The sequence below is a fragment of the Pygocentrus nattereri genome, chromosome 5, assembly GCF_015220715.1.
Source record: "Pygocentrus nattereri isolate fPygNat1 chromosome 5, fPygNat1.pri, whole genome shotgun sequence".
Classification (NCBI taxonomy): Eukaryota; Metazoa; Chordata; class Actinopteri; order Characiformes; family Serrasalmidae; genus Pygocentrus; species Pygocentrus nattereri.
The window spans coordinates 46,842,483-46,858,419 of NC_051215.1; the positions used below are offsets into that span (position 1 = coordinate 46,842,483).

The 15,937-nt window shown below is 39.4% G+C and overlaps 1 protein-coding gene across 1 annotated transcript in view; it reads right to left on the reverse strand.

The window, feature by feature from the left end:
- Window positions 1-123: 123 nt before the first annotated feature.
- The window catches only part of LOC108434779 (von Willebrand factor A domain-containing protein 7-like), a 24,112-nt gene continuing 8,298 nt past the window's right edge, over window positions 124-15,937 (reverse strand). Inside the window, exons 7-17 of the mRNA XM_017710153.2 lie at window positions 11,696-11,865; window positions 9,246-9,358; window positions 8,957-9,073; window positions 8,424-8,603; window positions 7,661-7,793; window positions 5,726-5,878; window positions 5,350-5,442; window positions 4,299-4,567; window positions 2,167-2,300; window positions 1,233-1,392; window positions 124-871 (exon numbers count right to left, since the gene is read on the reverse strand). Coding sequence (XP_017565642.2) covers window positions 479-871; window positions 1,233-1,392; window positions 2,167-2,300; window positions 4,299-4,567; window positions 5,350-5,442; window positions 5,726-5,878; window positions 7,661-7,793; window positions 8,424-8,603; window positions 8,957-9,073; window positions 9,246-9,358; window positions 11,696-11,865 — 1,915 coding nt within the window. The 3' untranslated portion in view covers window positions 124-478. The remainder of the gene's footprint in view (window positions 872-1,232; window positions 1,393-2,166; window positions 2,301-4,298; window positions 4,568-5,349; window positions 5,443-5,725; window positions 5,879-7,660; window positions 7,794-8,423; window positions 8,604-8,956; window positions 9,074-9,245; window positions 9,359-11,695; window positions 11,866-15,937) is intronic.

Sequence of the window (15,937 nt, forward strand, 5' to 3'; positions counted from 1 at the left end):
AATCATAAATACAATAAAAGTATCAAGAGTATCTTTTCACATTTCTGCAAAATACTACACTGAATGGCCACTTCATTAAGTACACCTGCTTTTATCTGCACTCTTTATCCATTTTATCAGCTCTTCTTATCAAATAGATGTACTTTGTAGTTCTACAGTTACAAATTGTAGTCCATCTGTTTCTCAGCATACTTTGCTCCCTTTCATTCTTTCATGGTGAGGATCCCAAATGTATATTTATTTGTATTGTCATGGGGCCTTGGGGTTCAAGGGGGTCCTAGACAACTGCTGCCTAGCCTTGCCTAGTACAAAGACCACCCTTGTGTGTTAATAATCCATGCTGACCTTCAAGATTCTGACATCCTGTTATACAGTTCATATTATTGCAAGGGAAACGTGAGATAATCAGTAAGGTCTTGTATTAGAATTTTGCTTATGCTATTTAAAATTTGCTTCACTTTCATCAGGAGATGCTTTCTCAGGGCAGTGGTAGGACGTTCTGCATTGTGTTCAGGGCTGAAAGCAGCAGACAGGCCCACAGTGGCAGAGAAAGGCTGAGGGAGACTCCTCCGCTCTTCTGAACAGAGTAAGAGCATTTACCCACATTTCCTTCCTTATCCACAACAGACAGGGTTACATCAGGTGCGCAGCAGGAGGCGCTGTAGAGCCCCATCACCACAGTAACGCCCCCATCCACCACCGCTTCCTGTGAGAAGTTTCCTCTGCCCTGCTGGACGGAGATGTCTTCAATACCAGAGCCGTTGCCGTCGGTGATGTTGACAGACAGGTCCCAGGTTGACTGAGTGCAATCAGAAGGGCAGACACCACTTGCACCCACAATCTCACACACTGGAGGAGTGAGATCAGTCACCTGTTAGGGGTAAAGAAAATAAGATTATTTAGATTTATTTTTACCCAGTATGCTGAATCAATCAGCAGAAATTTTAGAAAAAAAAAAGGTAAGTTTTCTGTAAAAGGTGTGTTTTTCACTTAGAAGATCAGTACAGCGTCATTTGACCGAGGCGTGTTCAAACTTTTGGTCCAAGCATTTTTACACCCCAAGTCACTTATAATGTCACTAATCTAGTTCCCATGCACAGGAGTTGAGAAAGTGCTTTGGATACATTTGTAGATGAATCAAAGTTGTATAGCTTTTCATTATTTGTTTTCTCTGTTATAGTTTCTCCTATTGTTCAGGCACTGTGAGTCATTAGGGTAGTAAATGTAATTACCTTGGCGAGGACAGAGAGACGGAGCACCGCGTAGTTGGAATCTGCACCTCCTGGCCCTTCAGCTGCGATGGTCAAAGTGACATCAGTTCCTGACGCGGTGTTTGCAGGTGGCTTCAGAATCACTGTGCTTTCAGTACTGACCCCACTCACTAGATTCAGCCTGAAATCACAGAGGAGTGTTGTAGTCCGTTCTTTTACAGTGATTTGACCATAAACCTGCTGTTTTCTTTATAGTATTAGTTTAGTATCTTGGTGTATTTTTACTGTCAAGCACATGAAAACATTTAAAAATAGTTCATTTGTAGAGTAGGCCTTTAGGGGTGTAATAACGTAATGTGACATTGTGATACACTATATGGCCAAAAGTATGTGGACCCCTCCTATTTATTGAGTTTTGGTGTTTCAACCACACCCATTGCTAACAGGTCTATAAAACCATTTACATAGCAATCTCTGTAGACAAAGACTGGTAATAGAGTGTGTCATATCGAGGAACTCAGTGCCTTTAAACGTGGCACCATCATAGGGTGCCACCTCTGCCAAAAGTTTTTTCTTCCTGCTAGATCCGCCCTGGTCAACTGTAAGTGAAGGGTTAATGCAACACCATGCAAAGACATTTTAGTCAATTATATTCAGCAATTTTGGGAATACCCTTTACTGTTCCAGCACGCCCATGTCCCTGTGCACAAAGCAAAGTCCATAAAGTCCATAAAGACTAACGAGTCTGGAGTGGAGGAACTCCAGTGGCCTGCACAGAGCCCTGACCTCCACCCTACTGACACCTTTGGGTTTAGGTGGAACGTCTATTCTGAGCCTTTTCGTCCAACCTCTCATCCTGACCTCATAAATGCTCTTTCAACTGAATGGACACATTCCCACAGACGTCTGCCCAAATCTTTCCCAGAAGAGTAGAAGTTCTTATAGTCTTATTTACTTTGTGTTGTAGGTAAGAGGAATGTTTCTGTCATTTCCAATAGTGATAGTGTAGGTGCCTCCGGTTCCATTGGTCACTACAGTAAAAGGTAGTAGAAAGTCTTCTCCAGGCAGCAGGGTGCTGTTTACTGTAGCCTGCAGGGAGAGAAGAATCAGAGAAACGACACTTAGAAGAATCCTAGTGTTAAATCGATTGAAGCCTTAATAGACCATTGATTCACACATCACATCTGGATTTCATTATAAAAAAGATCTCAAAACAATGGCAATTTGTTTTCTCAAGATAATAACACAAGGCCAATTCTGTTGATTTTGCTACACACTAAAGACAGTTAGGTTTGAGATCAAAGGATGAATATTCATTTATCAGAATTTCAGCTTTTATTTCCTGACATTGCACCTTTTTTTGAATCCACCCTTTTTTTCAAGTGATTAAAAATATTGGAAGGTTACTCTCAGGTGTTTCTTGTTGAGCAGGTGTGGCCTTTTTGATTGGTTGTTTAAACAATTAATATTTCTGAATGTCTGCTTTTGGTTTCACCCCTGCGTTTTGCCTGTGAAAACTGCATTTGTTAATGTTGTTAAAAGGGATAAATCAGCATGAAGAGAGCTGCCTATGGGAGAAAAGCAAGCTGAGAAAAGAGGGAAAAAGGTTCGAGCCATGGCAGAAGCATTGGCCATAGACAATACAACCATTTATAATGACCTGAAAAGGAAAGAAACCACCAGTGTACTAACAACCAGATAGGTGAACCAAGGAAAACAGCAGCAGCTGATGACAGAAACATTGTGAGAGCTATGAAAAAACCCCAATAAGTCCCACAAGAGTCAGTGACATCACCCACAAACTCCACAAGGCAGGGGTAAAGGCATCACAATCCACTGTTCTGGAGTTTTCTGGACTGATGAGACCAAGATTAACCTCAAACAAAAGTGATGGAAAGGCCATAGTGTGGAGAAAGGATCTTCACATGATTCCTATGAGCTCATCGGTCAAGCACAGTGTAGGTAATGTCATGGCTCGGACTTGCATGGCCACTTCTGGAGCAGGTTCACTAATCTTTAATGATGATGTAACTCTAATAGTAGGAGCAGAATGAATTCAGTCTACATAAACATTCTGTGTGCCAGTTACAGAGAAATGCATCCAATCTGATTGTGAGGAACTTTATCACGCAGCAAGACAATGACCTTAAACAAACCACCATCCCAATAAAGGACTTCACCAAGTGGAAGATTTCAGACTGACCAAGCCAATCACTAGGCCTTAACCCAACTAAGCATGCATGCTGTAGAGGAGAGTGACAGGAGAAAACAGTCAACATCTGAAAGCTGCTAGGGTAAACATCTGGAGAATCGTCACAGAAGAAGAATGCAACAGTTTATTGATGTTAGTGGGTCACTTGTTTGTGCAGATATTGTAAGCAAGGGATATGGAACCAAATACTGAGTGTTATTTACTTTAGTTTACTTTGAAACTGTTCCTTTATTTTTGCTTACCTATAAATTGTGTGGACTGCCACCAAAGGTGCCATGCTCTAATTTGTTTCAAACATCTAATATCAGGTAAATATCAGGAAATAAATACGAAATTCCGATCTATCGTCTCATATTCATCTTTTGATCTTGAACCCAAAAATCTTCAGTGTGGCAAAAACAAAAGAATTGGCCCTCTGATTCTTTACTGATGCATAAAACTTAACATGCCATAGACCTACAGTTAGACGTTTAGACTACTGTGGACCCACTATATTGTTATCTTGAGAAAACATTTTATTTTTTTGAGATCTCAAATTAGTTGTATGATTTTAAATGAATACTCTTAAAAAGATGGAGCTTCAAGGGTTCTTTAATAAATAAAATAGTTCTATATAAAACCATAAAAACATGATTAAAGGGTTCTTCAGATTGATGGAAAATGTGCTGTAGGTGGTTCCATATGGAACCCTTTTGAAATGGTTCTTTCTAGATTGCAAAAAGGTTCTATACAGAGCTGTTTATAGCATATTCATGCACATTTTCCATCAATCTGAAGAACCCAATGATTCTATGAGTGTTCATAGTTCTATATAGAACTATTTTCTTTTCTAAATAACCTTTGAATGACCATGAGTCTAGGTTCTTAAAGCCTACCGTGATGATGACGTTAGACAGAGACATCAGCGTTGTGCTCTGCCTTTGGAAGCGACTCGAGGTGGCCACGTCTTCACCTTTCATCATAACCACAAATTCTCCTTCTGGAACCTCATTCACAGTGACCAAGAAGTTCCCACCACCCATCTCCTGTATGACTCCGTCTGCCAGACGGGATCCTGAAACCTCCACTAGAGCGACCTCCTGCACCTTCAGAGTCTCTGCACCCTTCTGCCCAGTTACTGTTAGCAACAACTTAGTGGGCAGGCCTGAGGTACCAAAGGAGAGAAGGTTGTGGTGAGACAGAGAAATACAGAAGTCATAGGTCTGTCACTGTTTTTTCAGTATTCCTTTTCATGATTCATTATTTCATTACTCTGCAGAACTCCTCGCTCTTAAAACTGCACAGCTCAAGTATTAGAGTCATAGTAGTTACAAAATGTCATAGAAGTTACTGAATAAGTCTTCAATCGAAGGACTGGACACAGCATACAGATGAAGGGATTACAAGGGCTGTGTTTTGCCTACCAGTACAATTACAAATACATGTGTGTGCAGAGTTTGACCTCCTTTGGTCAAATGACATGTTTTGTAAAAATAAGTTAATACATCATCGACAGAGAACACACTTCTGCTCTTTTGAATGTTGATTTACTGAATGTACATAGTTGTAAAAACAAGTTAAACTGAATAATATGTAAATTTTATATGTTATGCTTTATTTTTATGTTAAACTCAGCAAATAAATAGAAACTGCACTACAATTCATACAAGTTTGTTCTCTGTAGAGGATATATGAACTTATTTTCACTTAGAAAACCAACAAAGCATGTCATTTGACAGAGGTTCAAACTTTTGCGTATGGCTGTACATATCACTGACAGAAAACCAAAGGAAAAAGAAAAAATTAGGAAAAGGGGCCAAGAAACAAAACAGAGACATGCGGTAGTTTGTCAGCACAGGGCAGTTCTGTGCACAGTGTTGTAGGATTTCTCTTCAGAGGTGATTTATTTGGTCCTTAAGCGGCAGTTGATGTGCTAACTATTCCAACCTGTTTGTGGCCGACTGTAAATAGCAGCATATCCTGGATGAGGCCCCTCAAAATCCTCCACGAAGTTATAAATGAACGTAATGGCACTTTGACCTGAAACACACACACACACACACACACACACACACACATATATATATATATATATATATATATATATATATATATATATATATATATATATTTATTTAATGTTTTGCACACATTAAATGGTCAAACATGCACAAATACTTTATGCCTGTGTTTGGCTAATGTAAAACATTTCAAGTACTGGCCTAGTTACAGTTAGCTAGCACGTTTAAGTGAGATAAACTTCATTCTATTTGACTAATTCCTGTTTAGAGACATCCTGTAATAGCTCTGGGATGTCGCTCACCGGTAACTTTGATGGTGTAGGCCTGTGTGGGCACTATGCTGATGTTCCACAGGCCTGTCTCTATGGGAGAGTTGAGCTGAACCCTCCACAGGTTCCCCACAGTCTGAATCACAGCCAGAGACCCTTTACCAGCACTGTCAGACTGAGATACACCTGAAAAACACAAGCAGTTAATGTCAGCTTAGGGCTGTTTCTGGTCAATGTTTAGATGTCTTAGTAATCAATAGCATTAACAAAAGTATGGCGGCACCTTGTCATACAAGACATTATAGTTAACCGTTAAACGTGTCACTTATTTCTATTTACTACTGTACTGGTTTTATTGCATTTATTTATTATAAAAATAAAGTCAGGCACATACATATCTACCTATTCCTTTTGAGGTTCCTCACAGAGTTGCTGCTAATATGTATGATTAATAATGGTCCTAATATGTATGATTCATTGAATAAGTGTGAAGATCAGTCTGGAAATAAGTATAAATATGATCCTCTATGTCACGATTGGCCCCTCCCAGTCCTGTCCATGTGTTCGTGTTGTGTTTTGATCTTCCATGTGCATTTGTTTTGGTTTCCTAGTCCGGCCCCTTGTTTTGGTGACTCCTCCCCTGATTATTCTCACCTGTGTTTCCACCTGTGTCTTGTGAACCCTCGTTAGCCCTCTTGTATTTAAACCCTGTGTTTTCATTAGTCTAGTGCTGGTCTTTGTTTGTCTGAATTGTTATATGCTGTGTTGGATGTTCTGTTTGTTCTGTTTCTGCTGGATTCTGGTTTGTCTGTCATGTCTGCCCCCCCCGATCGATCCGTGTTGGCTATGTGAACCTGGACCGTTTAGACCATGACCCCAGATTTGCCCTTAATAAATCCCGCTTATCTCAGCAAGTGTGTCCGCCTCCTTGCTCCACGTTACAATCTACATCTATCAACACATTGCACAGCTGTAGAAATGACAGTGACCAGCAGCAAGTTAATTTAGAGTTACCCAGCATTACCCAGCACTGTCATGTCTGCATTAGATAGTGATGGGCTGTTTATTAAGGTTATTGCCTTTCTTGGTTATATAAATAAAGATGCTAAAAGTTTGGCATTATTGTTATGCTACTTGAAAGCAGATCAAAATACTCTATATAGCCTTCCTGTACCGTGGAGCGATGAGGAGGCGGACGCATGTGCTGAGAAAAGCAAGATTTATTCGGCGCAAATCCAGGATCAGGGTTGAAACAGTCCAGGTTCAGGAAGCCAAAGCGGATATAAGGAGGGATGGATATAATGAGAAATGACCGCAGGAAGAACAGACTACGGAGGCCATGAGAAACACCAAACAAAACAATTCAAACCATACATCAAGCATAAAGCAAACAGCACGGGCATACAGTACATACGACAAATCAAACAAAGACCAGCAAACACAGGGCTTAAATACAAACATGACAAAACAGGATGCAGGTAGAAAACACAGGTGGCAACAATCAGGATCAGAGTCAGAAAACAAGGGGCAGGACCGGGAGGTAAACACAAGCATGTAGGACTGGAAGGTAAATAGACGCACATGGAAGACTGGGAGGGGCCAATCGTGACACTTCTTCTCAGTAGAGCACACCTTTTTCCAGATATTTTACTATTTAAAAGAACAGTGTCCAGGCATGCACTAAATTGATTATCACTAACTTTTTTTTACAGTGTTTTAAATTTTGTTGGTTGTACTGTCTATGTTTGGCAAAGAAAATACATCTTTTCAAGACACTGTCTGTTGCACAACCGTATGGGTTGATACCTTTGAATACCTTACTCTGTGTTCAGTAGCATGTCATGGGTTGCCTTTCATATTTTACACAGCAGTTTTGTGCCATATTCTTGACATGACGCATATACATATACATTTGGTTACTCCAAAATGCCTGTGCAGGGAGTTCCAGGTCCAGTTTGAGGCCCTCACCTGATGGGCTATGCAGAGTGAATTTAAGTGAATCTCCTGTGATGTAGACAGTGACATTGGACACTGAGGCATCCAGCAGGAAGGGGAAACTTTCCACACTGCCTGGGTTCCTGGCTTTCTGCAGAATCGTCACCTGAAATACAGTCATCACAAAGAATATCAGTGCTGTACACATTTGCTTAAAAACTTAAAACGATGAGGGAGCATTGGTCCATTGCCCATCCAAAACTAAAGGGGTGTGGGGGGGTGGCAAAGCTTTTCCAAACTTAGCACAAAGATTGAGAAAAGTTATGGTGAAACTACGCAGAACAGCCTAAAACCAGCTGCCAGACTACATTCAACAGCAGGGATATCAGTCATGCTGGGTGGCTTTGACAACTAGGATCTTTCATAGGGTTGCCAAATTTGCAGTTTTTGGTGAGGAGCTTCATTGAATGACTTTTAATAAACACAATTACAAAAGTGCATGACTAAAAATGAAATAAATGATTAATAAATTAAATATAAGATCCTGAGTCCTTTCTTATGGCTACATAAATTATTATTTTTTTGCCCCTATGCACCCCTTTAGTGATGGACTGGTGACCTGTCCAGGATGTTTCCTGCCCTCTGCCAAATGAGTGCCAGGATAGGCTCCAGCACCCCCCGTGACCCAGAAGGATAATTGACCTTTTTCTTTTAAAGTTATTCACTTGAGAGAAACACCATCAACCAGACGGATCATTTATGCATTTGTAATCAAGTATTAAAAAAATCTTCCTACCAGAGCGGATGTGGAGGTATCGACGATGATGTCAGTGGCACTGGGCAGGTCAGCCTTGGATACCTTTATTGCTTGACCACCAGAAAACAAAGCCAAGTCATAATATAGCTGGAAACCTGAGCGCGCTTGCGGGCTCACTGATCTTGCTGATCTAGTCTTTTGTGTCAGGAAGTAGGACACCTGAGTGTAGCAGGGAAGGGGAATTGGAAAGAGTGGAGCAGAGGATCAGAAAAATGCCAAGGAATGGAAGACATATGAAAAGAATTAAGTACAGTTAAGTGCAACTATAGAAAAGGACTGATGAAAGGTTATACTGTAGTGATGCTTATATAAACTGTCAGCAATGTTTTCAGACAACCAATTTCTAATCAATGCAGTTTCTATATCGGTTTTTATTTTGTACAACATAACCATTATTGTTTTATCTCTTTTTAAGGAGAAGATGTGAGCAAAAAGCAACAAGAGTTCATTCTCTTCTTTAAAACTTCCAGCAGTTTAGTCTTCATTTAGGATGAGAAGTTAAAGATGCTTACTGTAGACTTGGTGCTGCGGATGAGGGCGATGATGGTTTTTTCTAAGTGTGTGTCTTTAGCTGGAGCATCAGTAAAAACATAGATGTGAGAGGAGGCCGGAGCTCCAGTCAGAGCCAGCTGAGAGAGGGAAAGCGTGAGACAGAGAGTTAAGGAGTTAAAGAGACACCGATTGTGCAATAAGACGTCCTGACAGGTATGATACCCCAACATACAGTTCCACTTGGAGGAACCGGCTACGTCATTTGTATCATCTCCTCTATCAGAGTTTATCAGTGGCTGTCCTGAGTACCTGCAGTCCCGAGAGACACATCTCTGGCACATCCCCACCTCCACTCGCACCGAGCTTAGAGATCTCTGCCTTCATCACATCTGGGTCAGTTGTTCTTATAAGTGGTCCAAAAGCTACAAATAAACACAAACAACTGCCAGTTTAAAGATTTTAATGCAGTGATTCAATTTGGAATGTTACAGTTGATCATAAATTTCCTTCAGGATCAATAAAGTATCTATCTATCTATCTATCTATCTATCTATCTATCTATCTATCTATCTATCTATCTATCTATCTATCTATCTAATTATCTATAAGTTATTGTAGAAAAGTTCACCACATTATTTACTTATTTTACTACTGGGCGAATAAATCATACAGTCATATTTAATCAATACATAATTTAATTCTGTACCAAAATGATCCAATATTAGCAAGAATGAGTGAGAATATTAGTAATCATGTACTCTACCAGTTTTGACAATTAATCAAATAATCTAAAAAAAATTAAATGGTCTTAACTGTGTGTGTGTGTGTGTGTGTGTGTGTGTGTGTGTGTGTTTCTGGCCAAAAAGCATATAAATCATGCTCTATACATGTTGTATAAGTATACTAGTATTATTAGTAAGTTTTAATACTAATTTGAGAAATTGTGAATTTTTTTGTGAACTTCTCATGGCTTTATATATCATTAAATAGCATGTTAAATGTTTATGTTATAATTAGGAGAAGTACCACCACAACTATATTGCTTATATCTGATGGTGGTTCTATGGAACTTTCAAAGTTATGTTAGCACCAAACCAGTGGTGATACATTTACAACCCCATTTCTAAAAAAGTTGGGACAATGTACAGAATCTAAATAAAATTTGAATGCAATGATAAATTTAATCAAATCATGAAAACCATATTTTAAATGAAAATACTACAAAGACAACATATCAAATGTTGAAACTGAGAAATTTTACTGATTATATTTTTATTATTATATTTAGAAAAATATATGCCAATTTTTGAGTGCAGCGACAAACAGTTTTCATCAACAGTGTTTTTCATGTGTTGCTGAGCCCATGCACTGATTGCCACTACAGAATAATATCTGTTTTTAATGCAGTGCCACATGAGGGCCCAAAGATCACGGCCAGCAAATACTGTTTTTTGGCCTTGTCCCTTGCATACAGAGATTTCTCCAGATTCTCTGAATCTTTTGAGGTTATTGTGTACTGTAGATGATGAAAAACTCAATTCTTTGTTGTTTTATGTTGAGAAATGTTATTCCTGAATTTTCGCTCATGTCTTTCACAGAGTGGTGAACCCCTCCTCATCTTTACTTCTGAAAGACTCCGCCTCTCCGGGAAGCTATTTTTATACCCAATCATGTTACTGACGTGTTGCCAATTAACCACCATGTGTTTTATTTTAGCATTACACACCTTTACCAGCCATTTGTTGCCCCCATCCCAACTTTTTTGGAGCATGTTGTTGGCATCAAATTCACAATGTGCATATATTTTTCAAAAAACAATAAAATTTCTCACCATTTGATATTTTGTTTTTGAAACAAATATTTTCTATGAAATCTATGCTTTAAATTTGCACATCATAGCATTTTGTTGTTCTTTACATTTTGCACAGCATCCCAACTTTTTTGGAAATGGGGTTATACTTCCCATACAGGGTTTACAATTACAGAACTTTGGCCAGCTCTTTTTAAACATGGACATCTGATGCCTTTTAAACATGGGGTAGACATTTATGTTGTATGTTGCAGTTTTACTGTGTCTGAATATAACTAAAGTAGTCTGTTAGCTTGTGTAGACCTAAAAAATCTTTTTACATAGACACAAAACAGCAAACATTTATTTGTGCTTCATATATATATATATATATATATATACAGTTTGTAACTACAAACACATGTACATTCGTGAGATCCTGCTGGTGTAGTTCTGCTCTATTTTGGTGATGCACACAAACATGACTTAAACATGACTGATAATGACTCCCCCTTCCCCCTTGTGGAAAATCTGCTGAACACTGTTTTCTAATGACCTACAGATACCCTGATCATGCTCTGTTACAGATCAATTTACCACTAAAGATTATTTATCTCAGTCGTTATAAATATGTACCCTCTCACACAGTGGTTCTCAGCCCTGAGTTCTCCTGTCCTGCACATTTTGGTGATTCCCCTGTTCACACTCATTTCGAATCACGAAAGTGTTAATTAGCTGATTAGTTGAATGCATATTAGAACAGGGTGCAACATGTGGGTGCTAGTGGTTATCTAGGACCAAGGTTGGAAACCACAGGCCTGAATCCAGGTCATAGTCTGGACACAATGACAGTCTTAAAGAAAGAGAGAAGGAAGTCTTGCTTAAGTTTAAGTTGTGCTCTTGTTCCATTCGTGTGGAATAATGTATATAATACCACTGTTGTGTAATGTCTCAGGAGGACTTTTCTTACCCGGATCGTTGAATGGGACCAGGATGTATTCTGAAGGTTCATCTTGGGTCCCTTTCTTACTGTCGATGATACTGTATGCGACCCGTTTAGCCTCAGCGATGTCATCAGCCATGCTGCCTGTTGTGTCAATCACAAAGCAAAGAACAGCAGAGCGAGCGATACCCATCAGCCTGTAGAGAGAAAGGGAGATATGCTGAGTTTTATTATCACAGTTATCTGAGTTACGTAGATGTACTTCCCAAAGCTCCTCAAATTGCCTCAGATCCCCTCAACACTACTGCACCACAGTCCTCATCTAGCTATGAAATGTCAGTCATAACAAAATGTAATATTATCAGTTAGCTCAATTCCCATCTCACATCAACACAGATGCTCATTGTGTAAATCCTTGCATGCAATAAGCATGTATTTTGTACGTAGTGCTGAGGGAGCTTCTCAAAAACACAATCCACTACATATTACTAATTACTTCTTTCCAATTATAATGGGATTACATTGCATATTAATACAGGAAAAAAAGTCATCTCACTAATTATTACTGTACTTCAACATTACTCTGTAAAACCCTTACAAATCTGTATCATCTGTACAAAAGAAATCAGTCACTTTGTTTTAAAGAAAGAGGCAATTATAGTAAACATCATTTAAAGAGCCTGTTACTAAATTCATATTCACTTCTCACTCTTACTCAACAAAACTATACACATCTGTAACTCAGTTGGCAAATGCTTGCATACATTATTACAATCGTTTACACTAAACTGCAAATCAATTTACTAAACCACAAATATTATATTAGGCAAGATTCAAAGCCCAGAAATGATAATGGCTATAGAGACAAAGCGCTGAATGAATGTGTGTAAATAGACTAATCACATCTGATTCCTATCTGAGTTGCAGTCACATCCAGGTGCTGACCATCTATGACACAGTGTCACTTCTGGAGTTATTTTGTTCATAATGTTCAGTCCGAGGCCATGGTTCTCGGGCGGAAAAGGGTGGAGAGCCCTCTCTGGGTCGGGGATAGGCTCTTGCCTCAAGTGAAGGAGTTTAAGTATCTCGGGGTCTTGTTTACGAGTGATGGTACAAGGGAGCGGGAGATTGACAGGCGGATTGGTGCTGGGTCAGCAGTGATGCGGGCTCTTTACCGGTCTGTTGTGGTAAAGAAAGAGCTGAGCCATAAGGCAAAGCTCTCGATTTACCGGTCGATCTACGTTCCCACCCTCACCTATGGTCATGAGCTTTGGGTAATGACCGAAAGAATGAGATCGCGAATACAAGCGGCCGAAATGAGTTTCCTCCACAGGGTGTCTGGACTCTCCCTTAGAGATAGGGTGAGAAGTTCGGTCATCCGGGAGGGACTCGGAGTAGAGCCGCTGCTTCTTCACGTCGAGAGGAGCCAGCTAAGGTGGTTCGGGCATCTGGTTAGGATGCCTCCTGGACGCCTCCCTCGGGAGGTGTCACAGGCAAGTCCACCCGGGAGGAGACCCTGGGGAAGACCCATGACACGCTGGCATGACTGTATCGCCCAGCTGGCCTGGGAGTGCCTCGGAATCCCCCTGGGGAGCTAGTGGAAGTGGCTGGGGAAAGGGAGGTCTGGGCCTCATTGTTTAGGATGCTGCCCCCGCGACCCGAACCCCAGAGAAGCGGAAGATAATGGATGGATGGATGGATGTTCAGTCCATTATTGGCCCAGCATATAATAAGAGTTTATTTGTACGTAGTAAGTAGTAGCAGACATGCAGTGTGATGTGGATGAGACTATGTGGCCAAATGTGTTTCTATTATTTTCTCTCAGATATCCCATTCTGGCTTTAAATATTTTCTGATGCGACAAATTTTTGGAAACAAAATCAAACACAGTATGAAACAAAACTACAGAGAAAATAATTCCTTACTATTTCAAAGTTTTATATAAAACAGTACATCCACTTTAATGCCAACAGGTGTTGATGTTTCTTCGGTGACTGTGCTGTGACTGACAAAGTGTTCTTATTGTGTCCGCGTTAGTTCTGATAGAATGAGGTTATTTTAATACATTTGTGTCGTGTTTTCGTTGCTATAAAAATGAACTGTTGTGCTGAACTGTTTCTGTAGAGAGGTGTGTCAAGAGTTTTTAAAAAGTTGGTACTGAACTTGGTTTGAAAAATACTTACTGGTTACATAAAACAAAAGAGATTGTGTCTATAGCTGTACATCAATGATATATAACTGCTGCTCTCCATTTTTCAGTTTTTAACATAATTTGAAAGTAGCTGTTGCCTATTAGATGGTGTGTAAATTTCATGGTAAATGGACTCAAAGAAATGACCCAAAATGACTTGGAAAAAATTCACTTTCCATTGACTTACACTAAAAGTACAGTAGGTTTTTTCCTTCTACTGTAAAGTTCTCATTTTGGAGATACAAGGTTTTCTTCAGACAACAGTGATAGAGTTCTGGGGTTTGAGGTCAGGAAAAGATTGCTTAGAATTTTCATTCAGTCACTATATAGATCACACACAAATTTCACCAATTCATCAGGTTCATCTTCAGTGAATCTTTTATGATCAAACTCACATCTAGGAGAGTATGTAAATCTGAGCATAATTGTCTAAAAATGCTTGATTTACAGTTAATAGTTTGCAATATTGTAATTAGTAACACCTATAATACCCATAACAATAAAACCTCCGACCTATAAGAATAGAAATGGCTCGTTTGTTATTGCTTGTTATTATTTTGCTATCTGGTGTCGACCAGAGGAGGATGAGTTGCCCCTTTGAGTCTTTCTTCCTCTGACTCTTTCTCTGGGAGTCTTTCTCTGCCACTGTTGCTGCTGACTTGCTTATGGCTGCTTGGACCTGGATTTTAAAGGTAAAGGCGCCTTGTGAAAACACCTGTTGTAAAAAGCTCCACATAAATAAACCTGGACTTGAAATTGAATATAAAAATAATACGATGGCAATCCAATAAAAGTGGATGTACTTATTTTTCACATACATTGGTATATAACAAATGCTGTACCTATTCCAATAAAGACATATTAAACTGTGCTTTTGTTTCAAACTACTGACAAACACAGAACACAGCTAGTGCAGAAGCATCTCATACACAACAATAGAATTTTTCCTGAATTATGTCGTCAACATAGGTAGCTGTTTATGTAGCTATATTGTGTAGGTATATGTAATGTGCATATCGCTGCTGTCGGAACAAAACCTCATATTTCCAAAATGGTAATTTTACAGGAGAAGGAAAAAACCTACTTTAGTTTTAATATAAGTCAATGGAACCAGAATTTTTTCCAAGCAATATTGAGCTGTTTCTTTTGGTTCATTCTTCATGAAATTTGCACACATTGTAAAGGACAACAGGCATTTTCAAATTATGTTAAAAAACTGAAAAACAACAAAAATGGAGATACAAGGTTTTGTCCCAGCAACAGCAATACATTGTCTTCACTGTAGTTAGGCCATGAACATTCATGTGCTTTGGGAGAATGGCTTTGAAAGGAGGGGTAAAAGTAGGAGGTAAGATTTTTTGGTTGGGTTTTTTCGAGAACTGGCGTGCAGGTGTACATCTCCAATGGAGGGCAGCAGTGGGCTGTGGCAACTTTGTGTGTTGTGATGTTTGTGGCTATTGTATGGAGTGTTTTGGATTCATTTGCACAAGTAATATGTTACTGAGACAAATACAACAGTACAACACTAGAGTGTTGAGAAAGAGATCAATGTTTCAAGAAGTGTGTCTAAGCGATTGGGAAAAACTGTACTCTTGGCTGGCGTCATACGGTGAAACTTCCACACACCTTTAGTTGCTTGAAACTAAATGTCACTTTCGTTGCATAATGCATTGCAAAAGTCTCAACCATGTCAACATTTTGAAGCAAGTGTAATGAAACTGCCAATTAAAACACCAATATTGTACCATGTGGTGATATTTACTGGCACAAAGAGAAGCCTGCATACCACTTTTTCTTTTCTGATATCAATGCCAATAGTGAAATGTATTGCCTGATACTGATAGCTAGCAAATGTTTTCTTAATTGAAGCACTTCACTGAACCCCTTACAGGACCAGGGCCCACTGGCAGGCCAAAAGTTTTATTACACACTTCTATGTCCTGAGAATAGCTCAACCAGTTTGCACTAAAGTCCCTGTAGCTACTGAATAATATATCTTAGTTTTCAATTAGCCTGGGATTTTAAAGGGGTTAACTTAGAAAACCAACAAAGTGCACACACACACACACACACACACA